This window comes from Galeopterus variegatus, unplaced genomic scaffold (genome assembly GCF_000696425.1).
Source record: "Galeopterus variegatus unplaced genomic scaffold, G_variegatus-3.0.2 Scaffold2257, whole genome shotgun sequence".
Taxonomy (NCBI): Eukaryota; Metazoa; Chordata; class Mammalia; order Dermoptera; family Cynocephalidae; genus Galeopterus; species Galeopterus variegatus.
This window is the reverse complement of record NW_007728368.1, coordinates 119,676-136,603: the sequence shown is the minus strand read 5'-3', so window position 1 is coordinate 136,603 and position 16,928 is coordinate 119,676. Positions and strand designations below refer to the sequence as shown.

At 39.0% G+C, this 16,928-nt stretch overlaps 1 protein-coding gene across 1 annotated transcript in view; it reads right to left on the bottom strand.

Moving 5' to 3' along the window:
* The window catches only part of SYCP2L (synaptonemal complex protein 2-like), a 74,965-nt gene that overhangs the window by 46,133 nt on the left and 11,904 nt on the right, over positions 1 to 16,928 (bottom strand). The window contains exons 11-17 of the mRNA XM_008581076.1: positions 13,273 to 13,418; positions 11,908 to 12,001; positions 11,126 to 11,220; positions 10,161 to 10,218; positions 9,979 to 10,063; positions 8,776 to 8,824; positions 450 to 689 (exon numbers count right to left, since the gene is read on the bottom strand). Of these exons, the coding sequence (XP_008579298.1) occupies positions 450 to 689; positions 8,776 to 8,824; positions 9,979 to 10,063; positions 10,161 to 10,218; positions 11,126 to 11,220; positions 11,908 to 12,001; positions 13,273 to 13,418 (767 nt within the window). The remainder of the gene's footprint in view (positions 1 to 449; positions 690 to 8,775; positions 8,825 to 9,978; positions 10,064 to 10,160; positions 10,219 to 11,125; positions 11,221 to 11,907; positions 12,002 to 13,272; positions 13,419 to 16,928) is intronic.

The following is a 16,928-nucleotide window of genomic DNA, read 5'->3' as shown; positions in this document are numbered from 1 at the left end:
AATACTAACTCAAATAACAAAAGAAAGTATAAATTTTTTTTTTTTTTTTTTGCAAAGACATGCTTTTCTACGTCTTAGAAGAACTAAAGCCAAATAGGAGAGTCATTTCTGTTTAACCTTTAAGGTATTTTGAAATTAAGCCTGAACTATAAAAAGTTAGAGTTTAGGGCAAGTTTAAACTGTTCTGGTGGATTACTCAACTATATTTTGATATTTATATTTTTCATATCTTTTTGGGTTTTTAAATTAACTTTTACAAATGCTGTGGCAAATATATGTTTATGCTCAATTTTAATATGGAGTTATGGAGCTTGTTTTAACAAAACAGCACACTCTACGAGCATACTTCAAAAAGTTCAGCAGACTTCCAGGAAGATCGTAGACTAGAGGTGCCAGCGGTGCATTCCTCCCACAGAAGACTGAAACAGGCCCACTGCTGACAGAGTTGCCGGAGCCATTGTCCAGTCCCAAAACTGTCGGCCATTGCAGAGCAGGTCACTGCAGAGCAGCATTCCCATGGGTGGCACACTGCTACAGCCATAGACACCAAAGCCCCGTGGGAGGCCCCTGCAGCTGCCACCACCATAAGGAAACCCCATGGCTGCTGCAAACACTGCAGCTGAACAGGCAGCCGCTATAAGCACCACTGCCACAGACACTGCCATAGCCAGCACCACCACAAGGGTGGCCTGCCACCACAGAAGCAGCTACCATGACTGCAGCAGCAGCAGCCACTGCAGCTATGCAGGTGGGCCACTAACCACTGGATTGCACTGACACAAGGATGGTTATCAGCAGAGTCCAGGGAAGGAGGTAAGCAAGCACAGAACCATGGTCAGTGTCCCAACCCACAGCGGGAATAACTCTGCCTCCTGCGAAAGTGCACCTGTGGGTGAGAGCTAGGTGGGCAGCCCATGTGACTGCCTTGATCCAGGGAGAGACATACGTGGAACCCCTGGAGAATACAAAAACCCAGGATAGCCAGAGTAAGGAAGGAAATTCCCAGTGCATTTATCGGGGTTATAGGACACTAGCTGGGGAGCCAATAAGCCCATCCAATGTCACCCACCCTAACCCAAGAGTGACAGGGCACCCAAGCACTTCTTCCAAGAACTCGAGATCTCGCCCACATCCTCAATGACTCAATACAGTGTCAATAACCTCAGCTAGGAATCACTAAGTGCCCCAGCACCAAGCCATGGAGGCACTCACACACAACTCCAACATTGACTATGGCGAAAGTACCCACATGGAGACTACACTACTTTAGTATTGGTTCTGGGCATCTACCCTACTCAATGGTAAATATAAAACACATATACAGGAGGACGTCTCTCTCCTCAAAGCCTACTCCAGAGTAACAGAAGAAGCAACTGCTCTACTAGATGAGCAGACATCACTGAAGAGCTACTAGAAATATGAAAAAAACCAAGAAAAATGCTTCCACCAAAAGAGTACAAACACTCAAGTTCCAGACCCATAAAGCAGGAAACCCTTGAATCACTGAAAAGGAATTTTGAGTCTTAAGGAAACTCAATGAGATACAAGAAGACTCAGATGACACAATCAACTGAGCAAAACTATCTGAATGTGAAGGAGGAAATTTACTAAGAGATTAATTCTTTAAAAAAGAATGTAGCAGAAATCATGGAATTGAAGGAGTCATTCAACAAAATAAAAAAACATCCAAATCATGGCAGTTCTGGAAGGGGAAGAGAAAGGAAAAGGAATTGAAAACATATTCAACAAAATAATAGCAGAAAACTTCTCAGGCATAAGGAGAGACACAGACCTTCAGATTCAGGAGGCTCAAAGATTCAATCCAAAAGGGTCCTCTCCAAGACACTTGACAGTCAAACTGGCAAAACTCAAAGACAAAGAGAAAATCCTAAAAACAGCAAGAAAAAAAGCATCGAGTCATCTATATCGGAGTCTGAATCAGACTAACAGCAGACTTCTCAACTGTACTGGCCAGAAAAGAATGAGATGATACATTCAAAATACTAGAAGAAAAAAACCGCCAGCCAAGAATACTATACCAACAAAGGCTATCCTTCAGAAATGAAGTGTATTTCCCAGACAAAAACTATGGGAGTTCACCACCACACGACGAGCCCTGTAGAGAATCCTCAAGGGAGTCCTGCATCTGGAATCTAAAAAACAATAATCATTACCATGAATACACATGAAAAAACAAAACCTATGTAGAATAAAGATGCAAATGAGAAACAAACTATATCTTACCACCTCAAAAAAACGATAAACACACAAAAAAGATTTTAAACATCCAAACGAAAATTGATAAAATGCAAGGAGTAAGACAATACCTTTCAATCACAATGCTAAATGTGAATGGATTAAGTTCCCCACTCAAAAGACACAGACTGGCTGACTGAATTAAAAAGCTAGACCCAACTATATGCTGTCTACAAGAGACCACCTCACCTGCAGATACACAGACTAAGAGTGAAGGGATGGAAAAAGATATACCATGCAAATGGAAACTGAAAACAAGCAGGAGTTGCCATTCTTATATTGGATAAAATAGACTTTAAACCACAAACTATTAAAAGAGACAAAGAAGGCCATTATATAATAATAAAGGGATCTATACAGCAAGAAGACATATCACAAATATATATGCACTCAACATTGGAATTCTCAGATATATAAAGCAAATATTATTAGACATAAGGAATGAGACAGACCTAAATATGATAATAGTGGGGACCTGCACACTCCTTTCTCAATGCTAGATATAACATCTAGGCAACAAGTCAACAGAGAAACACAGGATTTAAATCACACTTTAGACCAAATGGACTTGACAGATATCTACAGAACATTTCATCCAACAACCACAAAGTATACATTTTTTTCATCAGCACATGGAACAGTCTCCAGGATAGACCACAAGGTGGTTCACAAATCAAGTCTCAACAAATTTTTAAAAAATTGAAACTGGAACCAAAGAGAGCTGTTTCTAGAGAGGATTCTGTGAAGCCTGGTGCCCATCTAACAGTGAAGAAAAATTTTGTTGGTGGTACTAGAGAAGATACAGAAAAATATAATTTGAGAGACTGCTTTGAAAAATATGGCAAGATTGAAACCATAGAAGTTATAGAAGACAGGCAGAATGGGAAAAAGAGAGGATTTGCTTTTGTAACTTTTGATGATCATGATACAGTTGATAAAACTGTTGTTCAGAAATACCACACTTTTAATGGGCATAATTGTGAAGTGAAAAAAGCTCTTTCTAAACAAGAGATGCAGTCTGCTGGATCACGAAGAGGTCATGGAGGTGGAGCTGGCAACTTTATGGGTCATGGAGGAAATTTTGGAGGTGGTGGAGGTAATTTTGGCCATGGTGGAAACTTTGGTGGAAGAGGAGGCTATGGTGGTGGAGGTGGTGGCAGCAGAGTTAGTTATGGAAAAGGTGATGGCGGTTATAATGGATTTGGAGGTGAGGGTGGCAACAATGGCAGTAGTTCTGGTTACAGTAGTAGAGGGGCTATGGTGGTGGTGGAGCAGGATATGGAAACCAAGGTGGTGGATATGGTGGTGGTGGTAGAGAATATGATGGTTACAATGAAGGAGGAAATTTTGGTGGTGGTTAACTATGGTGGTGGTGGGAACTATAATGATTTTGGAAATTATAGTGGACAACAGCAATCAAATTATGGGCCCATGAAGGGGGGTAGTTTTGGTGAAAGAAGCTTGGGCAGTCCCTGTGGTGGTGGTTATGGATCTGGTGGTGGATATGGTAGCAGAAGTTTCTAAAACCAGCAGAAAAGGGCTACAGTTCTTAGCAGGAGAGAGCATGAGGAGTTGTTAGGAAAGCTGCAAGTTACTTTGAGACAGTCGTCCCAAATGTGTTAGAGGAACTGTAAAAATCTGCCACAGAAGGAATGATGATCCATAGTCAGAAAAGTTACTGCAGTTTAAACAGGCAACCCTTCTTGTTCAGGACTGTCATAGCCACAATTTGCAAAAAGTGCAGCTATTGATTAATGCAATGTAGTCTCAATTAGATGTACATTCCTGAGGTCTTTTATCTGTTGTAGCTTTGTCTTTTTTTCATTACATCAGGTATATTGTCCTGTAAATTGTGGTAGTAGTACCAGGAATAAAAAATTAAGGAATTTTTAGCTTTTCAAGAAAAAAAAAAAGAAAGAAAGAAATTAAAGAGGACACAAAAAGATAGAAAAACATTCCATGCTCTTGGATTAGAAGAATTAACATTGTGAAAATGTCCATACTATCCAAAGCAATCTGCAGATTCAATGCAATCCCCATAAAAATACCAAAGACATTCCTCATGGAAATAGAAAAGGCAACTCTAATATTCACATGGAACAACAAAAGACCCAAATAGCCAACGCAATCCTAAGCCAAAAATAAATAAATAAATAAATAAATAAATAAATAAATAAAGCCAGAGACATTACACTACCTGACTTCAAATTATACTACAAAGCTATAGTAACCAAAACAGCATGGTAGTGGCAATAAAAACAGACACTCAGACCAACAGAATGGAATAGAGAACCCAGAAATCAACCCACATACGTACAGCCAACTGATCTATGACAAGAGGAATCAAGAACACACTGAGGAAAAGACTGCCTCTTCGATAAATGGTGCTGGGAAAACTGGACACCCATATGTAGAAGAATGAAACTAGATCCATACCACTCATCATATTCCAAAATCAACTCAAAATGGATTAAAGACTTTTAAATATAAGACCTGAAACTATAACACTCCTAAAAATACCAAACTGTTTTCCTGAAGAAAACACTTCAGGAAGTACAATTGGACAGACTTTGTAAGACTCCAAAAGCTGAAGCAACAAAAGCAAAAATAAACAAATGGGATTATATCAAACTAAAAAGCTTCTGCACAGTGAAGGAAACAATCAATAGAGCAGAAGGACAACCTACAGAATGGGAGAAAATATTTGCAAATTATACATCCAACAAGGGACAAATACCCAGAATATACAAGGAACTCAACTTCACTATAAAAACAAATAATCTAATTAAAAAATTCAAAGAAGCTGAACAGACATTTTTTAAAGAGGAAGACATACAAATGGGTAACCGGTACATGAAGAAATGCTCAACATCACTAATCATCAGGAAATACAAATCAAAACCACATTGAGATATCATCTCACCCTAGTTAGACTGACTATTATCAAAAAGACTGAGAATAACAAATGCTGGTGAGGATGTGGAGAAAAGGGAACTCTTCTAAACCGTTGTTGGGACTGTAAATTAGTGCAGCCATTATGGAAAACAGTATGGAAGTTCCTCAAACAACTACAGATACAACTGCCATACTATCCAACAATTCCACTACTGGGTATAGACCAAAGGAATGGAAATCATGTCAAAGGGATACCTGCACTCCCACGTTTATCACAGCTCTATTTACAATAGCCAGGAGCTGGAACAAACGTAAATGTCCATCCTCAGACAACAGGGTAAGGAAGATGTGATATGTCTACCTACAATGGAATACTACTCAGCCATAAAAAAAGAATGAAATCTTGCCATTTGCAGCAACATGGATGAACTTGGAGCAAATCATCTTAAGGGAAATAAGCCATGTACAGAAAGAAAAATATCACATCCTCAAAGTGGGAGCTAAAAAATAAACAAATAAAAGAAAGAAACAATGATCACAATAATACATTGAACTTTCAAAAGGAGAGAACAGAACTGAGGTTACCAGAGGTGGGAAAGGATGAGGAAGAGGGGGATGGTAAGGAAGAATTGGTAAAGGGCCACAAAAAATGATTACATTGTATAATGTTGAATATACTAATTATCCTGGTTTGAGCATCGCATATTGCACACAGGTATTGATATTCAACTCTGTACCCCAAAGATACATGCGATCAATTACGTTTTTCAAAAATAAACTGTTAAAAGCTTAAAAAAAAATAGGTCATGGAAAGATTCATATTACCTTTCAATTCTATTTTTCCACAAACTTTTCAAAGTACCCTAGTATTTGAGCTCTGTCTGTTGCGAGCGTCCAGGGGGCCCAGTCCCTGGGCCATTCTTCCTGTCTACGGGCTCAAACATTCAGCTGTTGACACTCATTTCAGGCCAGGAAGAATTCTTATGAATTTAAACATATGTCTCACAGTCTTCTCAAATAGGACACATGTCAGCCAAAGAACACAACGCCCACCTGGAATCAGCAGAATTGGCTCCTGAGGCCACCCCTTGGTTAGGACTGGACCAATTCCACCCATGTTCCTGATAGCATGACCCATACATTTAAGGTGGGTGATGGTTAGTGATCTAGTTTTCAAGTCAGTTACCAATTGCTAAACATAGAAACTGGATAAATTTCAATATTCATTTAGAAATTAATTTTATGATGCTGTCCTAAGTATTAAAATACAGGTTATACTTAAATCATTCAAAGTTTGGCATGTTCACACATGTGCACAAAGTATTTGATAGATATTTACACACTGGGAGACACAATTATGGTCTGACTTTGGAGTTTTGGCAGATCTGGGTTCAAATTCTGGCAAGTTTCCCTACTAGCTTTTTTTGGGTGCGTGTGATCCGAACCCTCGGGCGGGAGCGCCGCCGCGCTTCCCAAGCGGCGCACTATCCAGTGCGCCACCGGGCCGGCCCATTTTTGAAGACCCAATTACTCCTCTTTTAAAATGTTTAGCAGGTCAACATCTTGTAGAGAAGATCATTTTCTTTCTTTTTAATTGACAATTCAAAATTGTATATGTTGACAGTGCACAACATGTTTTGCTATATTATGCACTGTGAAATGGCTACATCAAACTAATTAATGCATGCATTACCTCACATACTTTTCAGGGTTTTTTTTTTTGTGGTGAGATAAAAATCTCTTAGCAATTTTAAAGTATACAGATGCTGTTATTAACTGTAGTCACCATGATGTACAATAGATCTTCCTCCTATCTAACTGGAATTTTGTGTCCTCTGACCGACATTTCTCCAGTCCCCCACCTCTAGCCTCTGGTAACCACTTTACTCTCTATTTCTATGAGTTCAACTTTTTTACACTCCACATATACTTGATATCATGTGTTATTTGTCTTTCTGTGCTTGCCTTATTTCACTTAAAATAATGTCTTCCAGATTCATCCATGTTGTGGCAAATTACAGAATTTCTTTTTAAGCCTAGATAGTCTTCTACTGTATATACACCACATTTTCTTTATCCATTCATCTGTTGATGTACACTTAGGTTGATTAGAGAAGATAATTTCTAGAAGGAACTTTGTGAGCCAGGCCTATTTGCCATCTTATTCTTTACATAAGAAAAAAAAAAAAAGAAAAAGGTTGGGGGGAACCCACACATTTGTTCTGGAGTTCTTCAGCTCAGTGTCTTGTAAAGAGCAAGCACCACTTTATTTAATGCATCCAATTAAAAAAATTATGTAGCAAGGCTTTCCTAGTTTCTTTGCTTTTATATAGATAGGTGTTGCAGGTTACTTACAAAAACAAAAGTATCTAGATCAATATTTCTTAAACTTGGCTGCACAGTAGATTCACCAGGAGGGGGTGTTAAAAAAAAAATCCCAATGGCTGGGCATCACCCTGAATCAATTAAGTCAGAATGCCTGGGGAAGGGACCAGATTTCAGTAGTTTCTCCAGCTCCCTAGGTGATGCCAATTTGTGGCTGGGGCAGCAGAAGGTAAGAACCACTGCTAGGAGAAAGCCAGAATGAGCCTTAACTTGTTTGTATGAAGGTCATGATCTCGATTTTCGAGAAACTTTTTACTGAATGTTTGTTACAGAGGTTTTGCTTAATGCACTGGTGCTTCCCATAGCGAGAGCCACCAGTGGTGGCACACTGGACAGGTGCCATTTGGTGCACATACACAAAAACATGTCATTTAACAACACTGACTCAGAGTGAAACATTCTTTTCAGTTCTTTAACATGCCAGATGCTATCCAGGATGAGCCTCAGGTGCTAGTCGGTTTCTAACACTTTTCTTCAATTTACTAATCTTTCTTTTTTCTTTTTTTTTTTTTAAAAAAGTGACTAATATTTAGGCTCAACATGTAATCTAAGATTTTTAATAAAGAGTTTTAAAAAGGGGAGATTTAAAAAGGGGAGAGACTGTGTTTTATTGTTTATCTCTCTGGCTGTGAGTTACAATGCTGGCCGCCTAGGGCAGGGTCCATCCAATGCCACCACTTTGGGCCACAATAAGAGAGAGTCCCCATCATTTCTCCTCTAAAGGGAGCAGGCTCTTCACAAAGTTAGATGAGAGCTTGCTACAGAAGCAAAAAATGGGCTGAAGGAGTCTATCTTTAAATTTTCCATTATTTATTTGCCATCAAATAAGATGTAACATGAAATGTACCTTCTGCTGAATTTACTCATTGGGGTCATTGATCTGTCCTTCTAAATAGATGACCCTGAATATGGCAGATTTACACCTTTTCCTAGTTTACAGTTAATAATAAGGCCTATTGTATGTAGTAAATAAAAAAATTAAATATCAAGTAAAAGTGTAGTTCAATAGGATAACATTGTTTTCTTCAATTGCTTTTGGGGCTTACCTATTATTTGTTACAAGGAATGCTGATTTTCCATTTGAAAGTGAAATAATTCCTTTGAAAGTAAGTTTAAGATGAGATTTAATTAAGAAAAATACAGATAATAAAGACTAGAGCTATGACAAATTTTGAAGATGGTATACAAATAACAGATTTGGCAAGTACTGCCTCAAAAAAATAAAAGTTACTACATTACCAATGTCTTTATCTCTGGCTTTTTGTCACTCTTGAAAGCAGAAGCTGCCCTAAAACAAAATACATCAAATTAGTGGAGCAGGTACAACTACAGCCTTCCACCTTCCCTTACTTCTCAGCCCTTTTTCTTCATGCCCCCTTTGTGACTAGTTTGTGTTTTCTTTCAAATAGGCTTTACATTTATGTCTATAATCCGTTTTTAGTTATTTTTTATATGATAGAAGGTCATTTATTTTCTTACATATCGGTACATTTGTTGAAAAACCTAATAGTTCTCCACTGAACTGTCTTTGCATTTTTGCCATAGATTGGACAAATATATGCACAGTCCATCTATCTGCAGGTCTATTTCTGGACTTCATAGTCTGTTTTGTTTGTCTGTCTATCCTTATGTCAATAGTACACTGTTTTGATTAATGTAGCTTTACAGTAAATCTTGAAAGCAAGTAGTGTCCTATTTTGTGTTTCTTATTGAATTTGTTTGGGCTATTGCAGGTCCCTTAAATTTCCACATGGAAATTAAAAATAGCTTGCCACTCAAAAAAAAAAAACAAATAAACAAACAAACAAACAAGCAAAAACCTGCTGGGACTTGAATCGGGGACTGTACTGACCATAGATCAGCTTGGGAAGAATTGCTCTGTTAACACTGAGTCTTCCATCCTATGAGCACAGTATGCCTCCATTTATTTAGATCTTTCTTAATTTCTCTCAGCAATGTCCTGTAGTTTTCAGTAGGGGAGGTAGAGGAAGGGTCTTAATCTTTTGTCAAATTAATCCCTAAATATGTCATATTTTTAATACTATTATAAATAGCATTGCTTTTTATTTCAATTTGTGATTGTTAACATACAGAAAGAAAATTAATTTTTGTGTATTGATCTTGTGTCCTTTAATTTCAGATTCAGTGTTTTGCTGCAGAAAAATACATTGCCAAAAATACTCGTAACTCAAGAGGTATAATGAATAGTAGAGGTCTGCAGGTCAGGGGGACTTGCCGGCACTGCTCAAGCTGTTCTGCAGACAACCTCACACAATGCTCTCTCTGTGTGCGTGCGTGCGTGTGCGTGCGTGCGTGTGCGTGCGTGCATGTGCGTGCATGCATATGCATGTACGTGTTGCGGGGCGGGGGGCAGCTGCAAGAAAGGGGGAAAGTTCACATTAACAATGATCTACATGGTTTATCAGTTTTAAAATCACTTACCTAGATTCCTCATCCAGCTTAGGAGTCTGAACTATATCTAACGATTTTTGTAAATCTGAAGACTCCTCATGTTTTGAAGTAACTTCTAATGAAAATTAAAAACAAAAAAATATTACACATCTCAAGTAAACCTGTAAATATACTACTCAACTCTTACTGATGAGAGGTAAAAAATATCTGACCTTGCTGTGTATCATCCAGTTTAAATTTTTCAGGTAAACTATCAACTGTATTTTTTTGCTGCAGAAAAAAAAAATTATTATGATACCTTTGAAGCCTTCTTTTGAAAGTCTTGTGTAACCACTTTGCACCTTGTAAGAAAAGCACAGCCACTGAATACTAAGATACCAGTCTCTTTATTCATTAATAAATAAATTTGTTGGCTCCAGATGACTGTTTGCTATTTTAAAATAACTCATATCCATCCTCAGGAAAGCATTTGCCACTCATGAAGACAATCACAGAGTGTGTCACGGGTACTAAGAAAAACACCAGAGGAAGACTTACAAAATGTCTTCAACAGCATCAGTACTGTTGGGATAAATGCACAGCTTCCCATGGATACTACATAAAAGGTGACAATTTATCTGGAGGAATAATCTCTGGTATGTTTGTTTTTAAAAAGAATCATGACACCATATGACACTTCCGTGTAGTGTATTCATGCAGCCAAGCACAAGAAAAAGAGGAATGGACTAAAAACCTATAAATGGCACGCAGGGCATCGGGTGCTCTATGAACATTTCTTTGTCATCCTAGGGGGCCACACCTGTGATTAGCTGTTACACCCATTTTATGCTTGAGAAGCCTCAGGCTCATCGATGTTAAGTACTTTGACCAAGTTCCTATGAAAACCACATCTGACTCCAAACATTAGCCTCCTTTCCCTACATCTCAGTCTGCAGATCCCGAGTGAGGGAATGAGGCAGAGGCCAGCCAGGTCACGCATTCCATGGGAATGCCAAGTTGTGAAAAAAGGGAATCCATAAACATGGCAGGCAAAAATAATTTAAAGGAGGGGGTGGTTGAAAACTCGACAGATGATTGGCCAGGAGAAAATGGTCTACAGACTAGGAGAGGCGGCTCCCACCTGTCAGTACCTTAGTGGACACAGTTCAGAACCTTGTCCCCGACTCCCTGTACTCACGGGTGGCTCAGACTGGTCATTCAAGAGCGTTATGAAGGAGTGGTCACCTGCGGCACTCAAGTCCTCTGCCAGGAGGGTGGATTCATCTGCCTGCTCTACAGTAAGAAAAGAACATTTAAAGTGCTAATAACCATGCACAACGCTGGCACGCCCTCCATGCTCTTCATGGGACACACACTGCTGGTACGTTGCCTTCTGTCAGTAAGAGCTGGTACATAGTCCTGCCTCAGACCTTAGATCAGCAATCTGTGGGCACTGGGAAAGACAGCCTTGGGACATAACTCAAAAGAGATGTAGAATCGAGTGCAGGGTTGGCTGTGTGGGGAGGCAGGACCTTTCCTGCCCTCATCTCCTGCCAGCCACACTGTCTGTCTTCTTCTGTCATTTCCACCTGACCCACAAGAAACACTTTATCAGGTGTGGGAAACGATGCAAGCCTATCAGCAGCTCTTCTTTGTCCGGAGCTAAGATGGATCACTTATGAATCTAACATGATCACAGGTTTCTAGTGACCTTTTCTTTTTTTTTTTTTTCCTTTTTGTCTTTTTTACTGACCGGCAACGGGATCGCAACCCTCGGTGTTGCGCCCGCACCATGCTCAGCCAGTGAGCGGGAACCGGTCTCCACATGGGATCCGAACCCTCGGCGGGAGCGCCGCCGCACTCCCAAGCGGCACACTCTCCAGTGTGCCACCGGGCCAGCACTCTAGTGACTTTTTCTGAGTAAGGTTTCATCAGTGCTTTTATAGGGAATTCAGAGTCAGGACCTATTTCCCAACATACCTCTTTCTCTCTCATGACTACTAAGAATCTTACTGTCTTCTTTCTCAAACGTACTGGAACGTTCTGGGGAGATTTTCATCTGGTTAAACAACATCTGAAATGCAAGCCAAGTGACTTTTAAAAGCAGTAATCCTTAAAAAACAGTTTAACAGAAAACTTAAAGCTTAGAACACAGCACACTGATAAATTAGAAGTTAGAGTTCAGCTTGTCCTCTCTAAAAGATTGTTTCACCGTTTCCAGCTTCTCCATCCCTCCCTCCCTCCAGCCCCAGCTCTGGCTGACCACTGCCCTGCTCCTGACCACGCTGCCCTGGCGTCTCCACGACCTCTCTCTCTCTGGCCCAAGTCCAACCCCACTGGTAACTTCCGACCCCTGTGCCACGCAGGGACTGAGTCTCTCTCAGGACGGATCTGCAGGTGAGTTCCCCACAGCACGATCCTCCAGCCACCTGGTCCTCACAGGAGCTGCGGCTTCATCGCATGCAGACCCCAACTCACCCCCAGGACATTTTATTCATTTTGCAAAATGTGGAAACATATAATATTTTGGTGTTTTTCATTAGTAAAGGCAAACCTGTCGTGCAGAGGAGGTTTTTTTTTTAATCAGGTGATTGATTCACCTTTACTTCTCATCCTCACCCATGACATGGCTTCTCAGAGTCCTTTGGAAACTAAATTTGTGGAGCACCTTACTACATATAAACACCTTCATATACAATTCAAACCAAAAGGAAGCTGGCCTAAGACTTCCTCCCTCTGTGACCTCAAGTTCAGCTCCCTAGTAGCCATGACAAAGTATTTTATATGTCCTCTTTTCACAAGTTTCTCTGCCCTGCCTACAATATGTAATAGAGAAAGGCCTCTTCTTGTATAAAAATAGGAAACATTACAGTCAGAGAGATGGAGTCCACAGCAATCTAGAAGAGGCACAGACCATTTCCACAAGGTGAGACCAGTATATAAAACTGTGGAAAACTCCCTAAGAAACCCCATTCCTGAAGATCCCCCCCTAAGTCCAGGAGGAGCTCAGAGAGGAGGAGACAGGAAGCCCACAGTGAGTATCCTCAGAACTCCAGGAAGAGTGTGGGAGGGAGGTGATGCTGTCCTAGAAAAGCTTTCGACTGTCACATCAAATGGAATAAAGCACTTCAAGGGACAAAGAGGCTCTGTATCCTACATAGTTAACGACACATGAGAAGGAAGAACTGGGACTAGAACCAGAACCCTCAACACTTTCTACATGGTATGCAAAAGACCGAGTCTTCTGCTCGATCAAATGTTCACATCAAAACCCAATGAGGACATTTAAGAGACATAAAACATACTAAAACATTTTCAAATAATCAGAAGAATGAAACCTGCCACCTGTTTATCCTCTCCTAAAGCTTGAATGGAAGCATGTGATATGTCGAATTGCAGATCAAAATGGATTTCTATTTTTGTCACTTCTTTGCTACTGATAATAATAGGCTTCTTCAGGTAAATGATAAATGTCTTCATCTTCTCAGTTTCTAACAAAAAAAAAAAAAAATAGAGTATATCAATGCGTATCACCATACCGAAAGGTTTTATCTTGAAATTTTATATTTTTAAATAACTGCATTGAGATACTTGTCAACCGTCCAGATTTTTCTATGATTAATAGTTGAAAAGAAATTACATTAAATTCCTTAGAAATTATTTTTATTAGATACACACATGTGCATCTAGTGGTTAATCATAACCACTTAAGTTGTTGATCTAGCAAAAATAGGAAGTAGTTTTCCCTAGAGGCAAAGAAATGAAGATAGTTTTGTCTTTTGCAATTCAATCACTTTTTTAAGAGCATTTTGTTTATACAAAGCTATCATCCACAACAGGTATTTTACTTCCAAATATACTAAGCATAACATTCATTCATTCTCTCTGAAATCCTACTTATTTCTAAAATTCAAAATAAAGTTCACTGTTCCCAATATACAAAATGAAATAATCCACCTCCGTTTCAACAGACTCCTCTTAAAGAGGAGAAGTGGAAACCTTTTAGAAATCTACATCTCAGACAATAGCTTCCTTGAGGGCTTCCTACCAGGAGATCAGCTCTTTACAGACAAATAATAATTTAGAAGAGAAAACGCTTAGATCAAGTTTACAAAGTCCAAGAATGAGCCACAATAAGTACAAGGTAAGGTGGAAACAGCAGAAGAGAAAAGGCAGTGAAGTCCGTGAAAGAACAGGCAAAGTTAATAGCCACACACTGATGGGAATGGAAAGTCAGTGCTTTGTGCTGTCCAGCACAGTGGAGCACTTGAAGCGTGGCTCATATACACTGAGATGCACTGTAAGCATGTGATACACGAGATTCGAAAAATACAAAAAAGGAGAAGGCAAAATATCTCATTAACAATACATTATACTGAGTACATGTGAAAATAGTATTTTGGATATATTGGATTAAATGAAATATAAAAATTAATCCACTTTATTATTGATGTGGCTACTAGACTACTTAAAATTAAATACATGGCTCGCGTTATTTCTATAGGACAGAATTGGTCAGCAATCTCCCCAAAATACTGATCTTACTGGATACTTACTCATCACTGCAGGGAAAGTCTATAAAACCCTGCAAGAAAAATAATTCTAAAAAAAAAATCTGAAAAGTTAACTAGGTAGGTGGGCTTGTAGGGAACACTGGAAACACATAAGGGTCAGTAGAAAGACCGTGAGAAGTACACCAAGCTTCTGACTTACTACATTGCCAACACCTAAACCAGAAGGGTGTGTACACAAACTCTTGCTTGTAGAGTTTACTAGACAATCTTCAGTTTCCTTGGCTACAAAACTGGAAACAGTAACACCTACTTACTCTAGATACTGTGAGGTACTTTGTAAAGTCTCACAGAAATATGGTATATTAATGAAATATAGATTAATTTTGGCAAGTTGGTCCCAAAAACCACTACAGTGGCAAACTTTAGAGTTACAAAATTTAAAATAAGAAAAACAATGTTAGGGCTACCCCAGTCAGGAAACCCAGAGAAGTCCTCATAGCATACTTATATTTACTTACAGTAAATATCAGTGACATTTTATGTATCTTAAATTAAAACTAACAGGTAATTACTACATAAATTGAGTTACTCTTCTTTATATTTATTACATTTAGTTTACATTTCTAGTGAGATGTTTGTAAACTGCTTGCCTCACTCCAGATAGGAGGCACCTCTAACTCAATGGAGACTGTCTTTCCAATTCTGCGACTGCATAATCGCTGGCTTCCACCTCTTTCCATCTATTTTGGTTTTCTCAACTCCCCCTTCTCAGATGCCAACAGGTATCGTTCCAAACTCTGGGCTTACTTTTCTTCATCCTCCCTTCCTTCTCCTAGAGTTCACTGTGAAGGTTTCTTCTCTTCTGGCACTTTCTTTACTTTCTAATTTATTCCTTATCCTAAATTCCCCTCTTTTTTCTAATAATCCCCAACAGGAGAAACTCAGAATTCTTGCACAGTGGAACAAATTCTCACAGGCAGAGAAAAGAACTACATCAGGGAAAATTGTAAATGGTTTTGAAATGGACCAAGGAGTTACTGGGTGCCTGTCTACCACACCCTCCTGGGTTATCTGCATCTTTCATTGTCTTCAAGCTATTTTAAAAAACTGATAACAATGCAAGGGATTTTTGTCCATAGAAATGCAAACTAATTGTGTCTGTGGAATGCAACTGTCTAGTTTTGCATCTATTTGTAGATGAATTTCAGCATTGTTTATGTGGTTCTTTGAATTCTCCCTTGAACTAGTTACTATATCTTACTGATATCCTTGTTAATAAACAAAATCCTCAACACATTCACTTTATAATTGTCATGATTTCACCTTCTCAACAATTATCTTTTAACAGGACATTTAAGTTAATTCATATATACAAGAAATTCCAGCAAGGGGAACCCAGAGATGAAGGACTATCCTTAAATAGTCCCATGGGAGAATTTTCAGTTAGAGTTGAAGGTTAGAAAGGATTTTTTTCTCCAAGACTTAATCATATTACAGGTCATGTTTCTCTTATTACCCTGGCTTCTAGGAAGCTAAGTATCAAATCCCCACGGTGGCCACTGTGGAGTAGCCTTCATGACAGATGTTTTTATTCCTGTCTGTGGTTCCAATTTTCTATTTCTATTACATTGGCATAAATGTATAAGCTGCTTTAAATCCTTTGTAGAAAGAAGTGAAATATAATATTCATAAATTACTTAATATTTAGTTTTAACTCTTTAGTAAACCTAGTTACTTAGAAATGTATGCATAATAAGTTACTTTCAAAAACATTCTTCTATTTTTTTAAAGACAAGTCAGAAAACATGATCAAATACGACTATAACTAAAATGCTGAACTGGACTAACAGCTTACTCACACACACTCAGAAAAGGATCACTCCTCATCCCATGCCCCTTAGTGCCATCTACCAAGCTGAGTTGAAAGGTGAGAGATGGAGGCTTCAGGGGGAAAGAGGTCAGAGAGCTGGTATTTAAGTAGAGGTGGTACCACCCATATACACTCATCAGTTATTACTACAGCTCCGTGGGTGAGGAAGGGCGGGTACTATATAATTTATTTTCTTAAATTGTCATAAATAAAACACCCACATGAAATAAAATTTACCATCTTAGTTATTATGTGTACAGTTCAGTAGTGTTAAGTATATTCACACTGTTGTACAACAGATCTCCAGAGCTTTTTCATCTGGCAAAACTGAAACTCTCCATCCATTGAACGACTCCCTATTTCTCCCTTCCCCAGCCCCTGACAACCCCCATTCTACTTTCTCTCTATAGATTTGACCACTTTAGAGAGCTCGTATACTTGTAAGTGTTATCATACAGTATTTGTCTTTTGAGGACTGGCTTATTTGACTTAGCGTAATGTCTTCAAGGTTCATTCATGTCGTAGCATGTGTCAGAACTTCCTTTCTTTATGAAGCTGAATAATACCCCCATTGTATGTACCCACCACATTTTGCTTATCCATTCATTCCTCAATGG